The sequence below is a fragment of the Vulpes lagopus genome, chromosome 9 (genome assembly GCF_018345385.1).
Source record: "Vulpes lagopus strain Blue_001 chromosome 9, ASM1834538v1, whole genome shotgun sequence".
In the NCBI taxonomy this organism is placed as follows: domain Eukaryota; kingdom Metazoa; phylum Chordata; class Mammalia; order Carnivora; family Canidae; genus Vulpes; species Vulpes lagopus.
The window spans coordinates 46,424,267-46,436,260 of record NC_054832.1 but is presented as its reverse complement, the minus strand read 5'-3'; the positions used below and the strand labels follow the sequence as shown (position 1 = coordinate 46,436,260).

The window sequence follows — 11,994 nt, the reverse complement described above, 5'->3', positions numbered from 1 at the left end:
GTTATGGTTTCATATTGTTGACTGCTTTATAAAAATAAAAGATATCTTTTCGGGACGCCTGGGTGGCGCAGAAGTTGAGTGTCTGCCTTTGGCTCAGGTCATGACCCCAGGTCCTGGGATCAAGTCCCATGTTGGGCTCCCCGCAGAGGGTCTGCTTCTCCCTCTGCCTGTGTCTCTGCCTCTTTCTGTGTGTCTCTCATGAATAAATAAATAAAATCTTTTTTTAAAAAGATATCTTTTAACAGTCTTTCTTTTGCAAATAAAAATACAATATATTGTTGCTTGGCTAATCTAGTAGGTTCTTACGGGCTGACATGTTCCAAGAGTCCAACAACTCTGATCTGTGTCTTCCTTTAAATTCTTTGAGATAGACACACAAATTCTCAGGGATGCACCATATAAAGAGATTTCAAAGACTAAACACAAACAGTTCTCTGTCCCTCTCGTCTACTGTTTATTACTTCAGACAATTAAATCCCTTGTGATTGTCTAGTTACCTTGGTTCAGCACTCCTGTTTTATGTGTGGACGAAAATTTGTAAGATTAGTTTCTTTGTACATAGATACATCTTGATTTTTGCATGAGAGAACGTATTTTTTTGTTATTCCCCATGTGCATTCTTAATTCTTCCTAAAATTCAGCTGAAGGTTTGGAACTATTGATACATACTAGATTGGATTTTCAAGAAACTCTTCTTTCAGCACTTGATTACATGCAAATAATTGGTACTGTAAGAGATTTCAGAGTTGATCCTGTGTTCAAGATAATTTATAAAAATGCAGGTATGGAAATGTTTACCTTTGCTTATATTTTCTATGAGTCAGTTCTTTATTCATGGCCATTCTTTACTAGAATCCTATCATTAAAAAAAAAAAGTTCTTAAATGGGATTCCATCAGACTTTTGCTATAAAAATTAACTCCTTTGATTAAATTTACCTAGACAGTCATGATGTATGACTTTAAACAATAAATTATACTCATATATCCAAAATTAATATTTATTCTTGTTAGAGATGAAATCCTAACATATCCTATGTTCATGGCTACCTGACTGAACTATATCTGAGATAGTAATGCTTCATGCTCCTGTCCTTGGCTAGTCACATGCATCTAGTTAGTTGTTGAACAATTCTCCAGTTGATGTGGCCAGTTTGATATATTTGCTCTTTCAGGCCTCAGTTACTTAGGGATTTTCATTTTCTGTTTCCTATTGATTAGAAAGAAACAGACAGTAAAGGCCACTGCTATAGATCACAGCCTCTATATTAGTCATAAATGTATGTATATCATTCATTGAGTAAAACCACAATGTCTATGAACGGTTTTTCTTTTCTCTTATTTATTGACAGTTTTTTTTTAATTACAACACAATGAATTGATGGTAAATACAGAAGATGCAATAGTATAAAAAGCCATTTAACCCTTCCCTAGTTAAGACACTTACAGCAGACAAAAACTGCCCCACCCAAAATCCCCTCCTTGAATGGAAACAAAATAAATATAAATTAATAAATACAAAACAAATCACTGCACAGCCCTTAACTCTTTGATTGCCATGGCAAGAACCATGCTGATGATTCTACCTTGTGACATTTGTGTGGTTAAAGGTTGCCGCAGCAGTCAAAGGGTTATAGCATTGTAAACATAAGTACTTTGTGGAAAAGTTCAGTCATGTTAATGGTCTACAGCGATGAGATTAATAGCATGACCCCTTGACCTTTAATGACGCAACATTATAAGGAGTTGAAGAGAGTAGCTTGGTGAGCTGTTACATAGACTAGTCAACCATTTTATTTAACAATGTGCTATGAGGCCTTGATTTACTAATAAAAGACAACTTGTGAATAATAAACACTGTTCAATGCATTGATCAATAAAATCAATGAAAAAATTAATTTAAGCACCACAAAATTTTGCCTGATTATATCTGACAGTCATAATACACTTTAGCACCATTTATTTAGCCTTATATTTGCACACAAACAAGCTTTGTGTTTGTCAGTAGAAGCTATCTGAAAAAATATATATTTACATATATATATATATATATATATATATATATATATATATATATATGCCAGGTTTAAGATGTTATAAATGTATAGAATCCTGTGTGGGCAAAAAAACCACTAACAACTTGCAAACCTTAAAGCTCATTCAGCAAATAAATGTGTTATTTATTTCTTTCCTAGCACACAGAAGACTACATATTATCAAAAACTTAATGAAGTAGTGTTGAGTGTAATGTGAACAATCCAGAAGCTTAAAGTTAGATTTTAATATCCTCTCCATAACTGAAAATATCATGGGGAATTAAAATAAAGGCAAAGTATTGTCAGACAACCAAGAGATAATAGCCTAAATATTTAATTTCTTAGTGTTTCTCTCTGCTTCATGTTGTAATGTTATTTAAATAAAGTCTGCATTAATTTTATGCATTATATTCTTTTAATTTCCCATAACCACAATATAGAAAGGAAAAATGATTTTCATAAGAAGCTATAAAATGTCTACTGTTTACCCAAGAGACAACTTTCTTTTGCAATTGCTTGCATCTCATTCTGGCTCTGAAAGACAAATGTATGTGCAATTATTTTTTAATATAGCATATGGTATTTATTTGACAAACTAAATTTATGGGAGCTTCCCCCCCTAATCTATCTGTTTAATATGTATGTGTATGTATATTTATACACACACATACATACATGCGCACACACTATACACACACACATACACACACACACTATATATTTCCAAATCTATATTACCAGATAGCTCATATGGATGGCATAAATTGTGTTCATTATCATACTGATCCACTGCTGGAATCAAGATAATGTTAATATAGGTATACAGATTTTAAAACATCTTGAAGATAGACTACTACACTGATGAAGCAGGCAATTTTCTTTGTATCAATAACTGATTCTTTTAAAAAACCATCAATAGACTATGGACTATGTTTTTGCTAAAAAAATTAAGTTTATTAAAAGTTATAATAGCGCAAATTTGAACTAGTAAACTCCATTTATTTCCTTCCTAGAATATAAAAACAAGATATATTTGTTTAAAATTAGATACCTAAAAAAAAATCTTACAAGACTTTTAATCCTGAAGCAAATTTTTGTGGGTGAGTCTTTAAAACCCCTGAAAATAGAGGTCCACAATAGAAATGCTGATGCAGTCAAAACCAATGCAGCAAAAAGCTGCCACTATAATACCCCTCATTCTTTTATTCTCTCTGTTTATAATGTATATGTAATTTATGTAATTTACACATAAAGGGAAATACACAAAGAATCGAGGTTTTTAGGCATTCATGTACACTTGATGTACCTTAAACAGAGTACTATATTAAGATATTCACTTTCCTGTATAATTATTTAAGATACATTCTCCAAAAGCAAACTTCCTTAGCTGGCTTATCAACAGTTGACAGCCTTCATACTCAGCATTTCACTTTTCTCAGGGGAATAAAAAAAGTTAAAATCCAATATAAGAGATTGGAAGGTATGTGAAATTGATTGGGAACTGTCTTTGCATGAAAGTTGTGAAGGAAATTACGGAGGAACAAAAACATATTTTCCGGGCACCATGTCTGATGTACAGTGCGGCTCAATTCTGGTTTTCATAAACGGAAGGGAAAATCAAATCTGTAAAAAAAGAAGGGCAAGGTGGAAATGGAAAGGAATGCAAATACAGGTACAGAGTGCATAAGACAACACAAAATAAATATATCCCTCCCCACCATCTGCATTTTGGGTTGACACACAGAAAGCAAACAAATAATTTCAGATTTGGAGGAGCAGAAAAAGCAGACATGCAATCATCCATGTTAAGAAATCAGGTCTGTTTGGAAGTAAACAAAGAAACCAAGATTGTGAAATTTTGTATTTACGAACGTATAAAAGAATAACTATTCCTCTTCAGATAGAAAAGAAGTGACAAGAAAAAACACAACTCATTTTACCCACGCAGTAGTACATACTAAAGAGCTGTGAGAAGACAAGCAACCATGTGGCCTCTGTGATGCTATTTCGGTGGTAGCAAAGATTATGACATTGATTTAAGGATTGCATTATCATTCAAGGAAACTATATTTTACCTTCACAACTGGGTTATGAATATATAGAGAGGGAGAAAGTTCAAATTGGCATTACGAAAGAACAAATGAAACATGCATTCTAGTGACTTTGCAAATAGCTCACACCAGGCTTTATTCACCATATCTTAGCAAGACAGGCCAACATAGAAACATATAATCATACAAAAGGTGGCAAGTACAAGCAGCACCATATCCTATCCTAGGAAAAAGCATCCTACCATGCAGTCATATCTCACCAAAGCTTCATCGAATAGGAGGCATTTATAAAAAGGCCTGTGTCAAAAAATGTTATGCCTGGGGTCAAATCTAGCTACAGACCAAGTTCTATAGATGTGTCTGTATTTTGTGTGATTTTTTTTCATGGAGAAAAACAAGTAGATAAAATACTCAAGAAACATCTTCGTAAGTCAAAAGGTTAACCGTTTTATTCATGTTCACCATTCCCTCCTTCCGTTTTTTTTCCTTTGTGAAATAAGGGTTAATGACATCTTACTCTGAAGCTATGTGGCCTAACATGATACAGTTATCACATTTCCTTATTTATATTTAATTGATTTTCTTCTCCCTTCTTAAGGGCATATAAATCCAGCTCTGTAGCAGAGCACATGGCAAAGTATGTGAATCAGCACAACAATCTAGTTTACGATGTCTCTGTCTTACAATGCCCAGTGGGCCTTTGAATGTAAGGCCACATCGAGTGCAAATTTGATTACCCCCAGTCCAATATTAGTGTAAGACAGATTTTTTAAGATGCACTGCTCTTTAAATTGGAAAGGCATAGAATCCTTAGAAATCTTCATAAATAAATAGGCTTCATACGTTTTTTATACTTCTGTACTAACCAGGAGTTAACTGGGTGTGCCCTCATTTCCCTTAAAGAGTTTATGTACTATTTTACAGTACTCATGATTTACCTTCACTTCATATAATTAGCATTGTTCTAAGAAAAAAAAAAAAACGATGTGTGTTCCTGTCCAATTATAAGCTCAAATCATGTTTAAAAATTGAAGGCTGCTACTTCACTATTCTACCAGAGAACTGACGAATTTTATACTACCCGGTTTTCACTCGATTTCTCTGAATTTGTCAGTGTTTGTTTGGATCAGTGTTCACTCAGGCTTTATATACTATTGGTTCAAAATTCAAAGCAGAAATGCGTATAAAATGTTGAAAGAGATGTTGTAATTGATGGTATTCATCTGACCTGAAATAGCTCTGAATCACTTCAACAGGATACCAGTGGAAACAAAGAATGATTTGAGTAGGACAGAAAGATAATGGTTACAATTAGATGAGATTTGAACACGCAGGCACCTCTGCTGTGATGCCAAGTGTGTATACCATATGGTCACTGAGGTAAATTTCTATCCTAGAGAAATGGCTTTCTCAGGAGGTTCTAATATATATATATAGATATCTATCTATATCTATATCTATATCTATATCTATATATATATATATATATCTTTCCAATTGAGGTTACTTAACACCTAACTTTTGACATTTTTAGTCTATCAGGCAGTGCATTGGTATCAGATCTGTTTATGCAGGGTAACATCTAAAGACCACTGGCTCATTATATACATTGATATATCACATACCCATTACTAATATGAAGAGCTTAAAGTTGCATTTTTCTCTATTTTTATGCTTGCTAAAGTAAAATTTCCAGTTGTATTAGGTGGTGCTATAGTGTGTTTTTATATCTTACAAAACACTCATTTTTTTTCCTTTTCCTCCATTTCTATTATATTTAATATATATAATATTTAATTTTCATATTTATGGTGTGGTGCTAGGCCTGGTTGCTGCTTTCTTTATTATATAAAGTTCTAATTTTTAAAATATAACCGGTAACATTTTTCTGATGTAGCTAGGGTTCCCTCTTCAGCAACAAGGAACCTAAAACATACATATATATCCTCTGCCAGTTATAACCTGTGGTCACAATAAATCAGTATCATGAAGGTGCATGAGATGCAGTGGAATGATTAAATCCTCTAAAATTATTGGCTTGAAACCTTTGGTGATATCATATATTGGCTGAGATTGTATTTACAGCTACTTATAAATAGCTCATCTGAATTTAACATTTTTGATTTAGACGGCATGTTCTGTTTGACATCTGTGATATTTTGGAACGTGCTCTTGAGAGCATCCAAAAATTAAATGAACTCTTTGCGATGTTTGCAAAAAAGATTTCACCACCATCCACAAGGTTGTTTCAGTATATGTTACAATCTCACAGACTCAATACTATCAGTAAATCACCGCCTTTATTAGTTTCTGGAAATAATTTCCAAAACTTCAAAAAAAAAAAAAAAAAAGAAAAAAGTAAAAAGAAAAACGATCTTTTCATGACTTTCGTGTTAACTCAGTCTACTTGGTTAAAACATCCACTTCTCTTCAGATAGCACATTGAATTTAGTCAATATGGACACATTTGTTACTCTACTGTAAGATTCACAAAGTGTGGGCGTGTATTTGATACTAGAGATATTAGCATAATATGCAGAACTTGGAAGTATTATATTACTCTACCTAGAACCCAGTATATACACATCATCCACATATTGGAACTACCAGTGAAGCTGGGCAATGTTTTCATCCACCACATTGCGTTTTAAAATCACCCACCGAAAGGGAATAGGAATAAGTATATCATATATGAAACAAATCGTGTCAATAGAAAAAGATTACAAGCAATCTGACTAGGAAAAGTAACATTTGCTTATTTCAGTAAATCAGTCTCTATCCTTTATTACTTAGTAATTATTTTCTGTAAATTATTACTTAGTAATTTATTACATCTGATTCAGAAAAGCCTTGCCCTCTGATTTATAACAGAAGTTGTCTTTGCTAGTATCATATAATGTTCTCTAATTTATCTATGGTATCTCTGCAGTTGTAAAGAGCCTCTGTATTCACCTGTTCTGATTGCCATGTCAGCAGACACTTTGTTCTAAAAGGGGTCAATAGTTAAATTCTCAACCTCTTGAACGGTCTGATGTGGACTGACTTCTTTTTAGGGAATACAGACTGACTGGCTATTTTAATACTTCATTTCAGTCCAGTTAACAATATATAGAACAATAATATTTGGCTAAAATTATAAAGTATAGAGTTAATTTATGTAAGGAACATTACCTTGTTTACACTTGTGTTTATATTAAAGTAATAATAATGAAACAGAAGGAGAATTATGTTTTGTGATCACAAATGTGTTTTCAATTTGAGAAACCCTAGGTCTGAACTTTCCATGCTAGTAATGATAGTGTGATGAAAGATATTTGCTAGATTGTATGCAGGTAGATTTCTATCGATACTGAACTTGGTATATTATGTTGTTGACCTGTGGAAGTTTATCCCACATTGTTTTTGAATCACTTTTCTTATGTGCTAGACCAGTTGGTCACTCTCCCTTTCATTATTCCAATAGGATCAAGACTTTTTTTTTCCCCCAAACCCCAAGTGGAAGAGGAGTCAGCAACCATACTCACAAAGTGCCCTGTGTACAATACACAAATAGAATCTTGATGTTTTTGGTTATATGGAACTTAATATTTTCTTATCTCTTGTAATCTCACAGCCTGAAAATTTAACTGTTCTAGTAAAGAGAGAAGCTATAGATGCCTCTTCTTATCACATTAATCTCATCTCATATTTAAGTAAATACGACCCAACACTTACCCATGACATTTCCAGAATTCAAGCATAATGTCAGGGTCCTTCCCTTCTTAATGCTATGGTTATTTTCTAGCCCTTATATACTTATAGTCTTATGATGGATCAGGATTTTGTGACAAATGAGTAAAGAGGCAAAAGATTGCTTCTTCAGTTTCTTTCTCATTTTAGAAAAAATAAAATAAAATCAACATTTAATGCAGGTTTATGGAATTCCTCAATGATTTACCCATGCCCCCAAATGACAGAGTTCCTCATTTCTATGTTTAGCAAAATACAATTTCCAGTCATCTTTTTTCTTGACACCAAAGTCCTAAAATGATTAAACCCTCCCATGAGCAAACACTGTATAAGTGAGCTTATGTAGATAGTCCTCCGTGCTCAGTAGAAGTGACTAACTGTTTATAATATCAACATCATCTAGAATGGAAGCACTGAAGTGAAGCTACAGGACTGATTTTGGTCCTCTCTCCACGCTTTCTTTCTTGGCCCTCACATACATAATCTCTGATATCTTGTCAAAATACAGTTTGCATTGCATAATGTTTTGCTGTAAAGCCATTCCTCTTTTTTAACTGTTCTTTTTTCTTATCCTTACATTATATATGTTCAGGTTGTAAGAAATCACAATCTGCAAGGCTTTGCAGCATGCCACCCAGGATTACAAAATATTTTCCCAAACCAAATCATAAACATGTTGTTTAACTGAAAGACATTCTAATTTTCATGCTATGTTGAGTATAAATATAAATTCAAGGCAGCCAAACTATCCATTTCCAAATAAGAATGTGTACCTACACTCATTAAAAATCATCTGGAAATGTGTATTATTAGCAAATGAGTAAGAAATTTTCACTAGTATAAAATTCCTGCTTTATATAAAAGCCACACTGGCCATTCAAGTATTTTGAGGTTTTTTTTCCCCTATAGTTTTATATTTGTACTTAAAATGATGAATTTAGACTTGAAATTATATTAAAGGAAAATTAAAAGTCACTTCTACCTATAGGGCATTTTCGAGTGTGCATGTAAAATAGCAAAGTGTCCATCTTGCAGATCCACCATCAACACTCTTTCTCTCTAAGGAAACAGCTCATGCTTACTAGGGTTTTAGAGTACAATTAACACTCCAAAGGAGAAGCAACACCAGATTTCCTTCAGTTTGTGCCAGTTTGCAAGTTAAAGGTCAAAGGGCAAAGACATAGAACAGGACTCTTCAAGGAAAATTTTCACAGAAGACAATGTTTAAGTTGTTGTTAATGACAGTCAACAGATCAATAATCAAGTTCAAGGCAAGCTGTTCATTGTTTCAAAAGCTAATCCCCTCAAAAGCTGGCTTTCACACAAAGCCAATGTCTGACTCATGGGGTGCATTCAGTCTGACCATCTCTAATAAGTTCACAGCCCAGTGGCTGTAAAGCCTTTCACTGCAAGAAGCAGCTCCTAAAAATCAATAAAGAGGTCTGTCAGTTGCTGACTTTTCTCTAGGAAAAAAATATTGATACAAACCTGCTCTGCAGGTCACATGAAAATGACAATACTGCTGTTAGGACAAATTACACTCAACAATGAAATGCTTTGGTGGTCTCTTGGCTCTGTCAGTGATCAAATGGATGGCTAAATGCCAGAAGCCACACTAACCCTTTGAGAACTATGGCTGACATGCAATAGGTAATGAACTGGAGGATATTCATGCAATCTCAGAGTCATCATTTTAAGTCATTTTAAAAATGGCAATGCTGACTGCATGTACCAAGGCAAACTGAATTTTCATGCAATGGATTTCAAAACAGAAATTCAATATGTCTAAGGAAAAAAAAAAGACTTAGGCTATTATAATCAGTTCCTCAAATAAAATTTCACTCTTACATTTTCTTAATAAAATATCTTTTTATTTGCCAGAAAAATGTTTGGCAAGTAACATCGTTTCTGTTCGCTATAAATGCATTTATGTAGTACCACAAATTGCTTAAAAATTACATGGGGTTGTAGGATACCTGTTTTAGAAACCTGAACTCCTTGAACCCGTGCCTGTTTTTACCATTGCCCAGTTCTAGAATTTACCAGATAGCAAGACTGACGACCCTAAGACTCTGAAAGCTGATCTGATAGTTCTCAAAGGGTTACACCAAGGTATTACTAGTGTCACATATCCTTGTAAAATAACTGTCACTTTAAACCACTTTGGAGACATACTGCTTCTTGCTCTTAATGAATATTCCTGACAGACCCACGGAAGGCCTGGGGCAATGGCCTAATAACAACTTGGGGAGATCATCACAATGATGTAGGGGTCAGGTGGCAGGAAGGGGATTAGAAACACTTCAAAAACAATCAAAAGGTCCTGTTTGAATATAGCTATGAATATAAATGTGATGAAACATTGAGGACGTAGCTGAGAACAGCTGTATAAAACGAAAAATGGATGTATTATTAAGGCTGTTACTATATTGCAGATATTTTGGCCCCTTGTTGGTCGGAAAATGGCTGTCCCAACAGTCTAAAGTCCTGCATCTGTATTCCAGATCTCCCACCTGACAAAAAAGGAAGTGGAGGAGACTATCCATAGCAGTCAGAGAGCTATCTTCTTTGGAGACAAAGCTGTTTTGGGTCTTCACACTTTCCTGAAAGTTCAATTGTGGGTTTTTTGTTTGTTTGTTTAACTTTTTTTTTCTCTGCTTTAAAGCAAAAATTCATGGGTTTTCCATTTTGCTTTTTTTCCCCCAGATATGGGCTCAGACTTCAGAAGGAAAATAATATTAGAAACCTTTAAGAAGAATCTTTTCTTCTTTTTTTTTTCCTCTTCTTTAGTTAATCCTGAAAATTTACTGGGCATTGAGCGTGCAGAGGAAAGGCCTAGAACTGAATGACAAAGAAAGACAAAGGACTGAAGAACGGCAGATACTGTGCATCATGGAAGCTTCCCCATGAGTGTGTTTCCACTCATGTGCAGGACCAGCAACCCTCTGGGTTTGAAAGGTCAGCCCTGAATCAGGCTGCCACCAGCCTGCTCCTAGCTAGGAAACAGCATAACAGCTCTTGTCTTGAATCTCAAGTTACCACAAACTCCTGGAAAAGAAAGAAAGAAAAAAAAACCCCTACATCACACCCACTCTTGCATAGAGCGTTTACAGTACAGTATGTGGCGGGGTGTTCCTTTCCTCTTGAACTGGAACACAGTGTAAACCAATACAAGGAGGCATAAGGCCAAGATGCAGGGAATGACAATAGCTATGGCTTTCACAGTGCTGGCTGTGTTGTCCAGTTTGATGACAATGTCTACATCGTCTGGTGGGCTGTGTCCTTCTTTATCTCTGTCTGTTGGTCCATCACAGCCCATAAAATCCTTGAGGATGGATCTGGGATATCCAGGTTCTACTTTGAGAATCTGGTTGTTGAATTTCCAGTACTCCTTTCCTTTGTAGAAATACGTAAAGCCTAGAGGGGGAAACACACACACACACACACACATAGGTACCACTTATTTGGAAAATGTATACGTACAGCAGTTTTTATTAATTTAAATTAGGCTACTTTTAAAAAGAGGTATGGTAAGGCCCTTCAAATTTGCTAGGAAGAAAACATTATCTTCAGCTCAGCAGTCTGTTGAAATAAACCTGGCTGGTATACTATAGGAGTTGTGCCCTCTAATGCCTATGGAAAGCTTAGCCAAGAGGCAAAATATCTATAGAGGACTGTTGAGAGAGCCCACTGAACACATCTACTCCTAGTCTGGAAAGAACGCTTTACCCTATTTCTTACTTGTAAGGTTGCTGTTTCAGATTTACCCATCAGGGTGATAATTCCAACCTACATTGAACTATGCTGAAACAGCAGCCTTCTACATCGAGGCACTCTGTGCCTGCAGATACTGAGGACACTCCACAATGCATTATGAGAAGGCCACTCCATGAGATACTTCAGGGGAGATTTCTCATCATCCTAGTATCAGGACCAGTTGTGTTTAAACACTAGGCTTGTCTCTGTCATTTGGACAAGAAATCATAACATTTTGTAAGTCATGAAACTATAGAGATGTGTTTCTTTGCTAGAAATCTTAATAAGTAAACAGGTATTTCGAGTATTTTCTGCACCAGCCTTATTTCTGGCCCTCGATCATGCCCATTTTGTCCCTTCTCCTTTTCCCCTTTTTATTTAACACTCTTCTTGACTTACATAGTAAAAGATTAGTAGAGTATAA

The 11,994-nt window shown here is 34.9% G+C and overlaps 1 protein-coding gene across 1 annotated transcript in view; it reads right to left on the bottom strand.

Annotated features, from left to right (window-relative positions):
- Positions 1 to 1,316: 1,316 nt before the first annotated feature.
- Positions 1,317 to 11,994, bottom strand: part of MMP16 (matrix metallopeptidase 16) — a 293,094-nt gene continuing 282,416 nt past the window's right edge. The window contains exon 10 of the mRNA XM_041769632.1: positions 1,317 to 11,231. Within this exon, the coding sequence (XP_041625566.1) occupies positions 10,897 to 11,231 (335 nt within the window). The 3' untranslated portion in view covers positions 1,317 to 10,896. The remainder of the gene's footprint in view (positions 11,232 to 11,994) is intronic.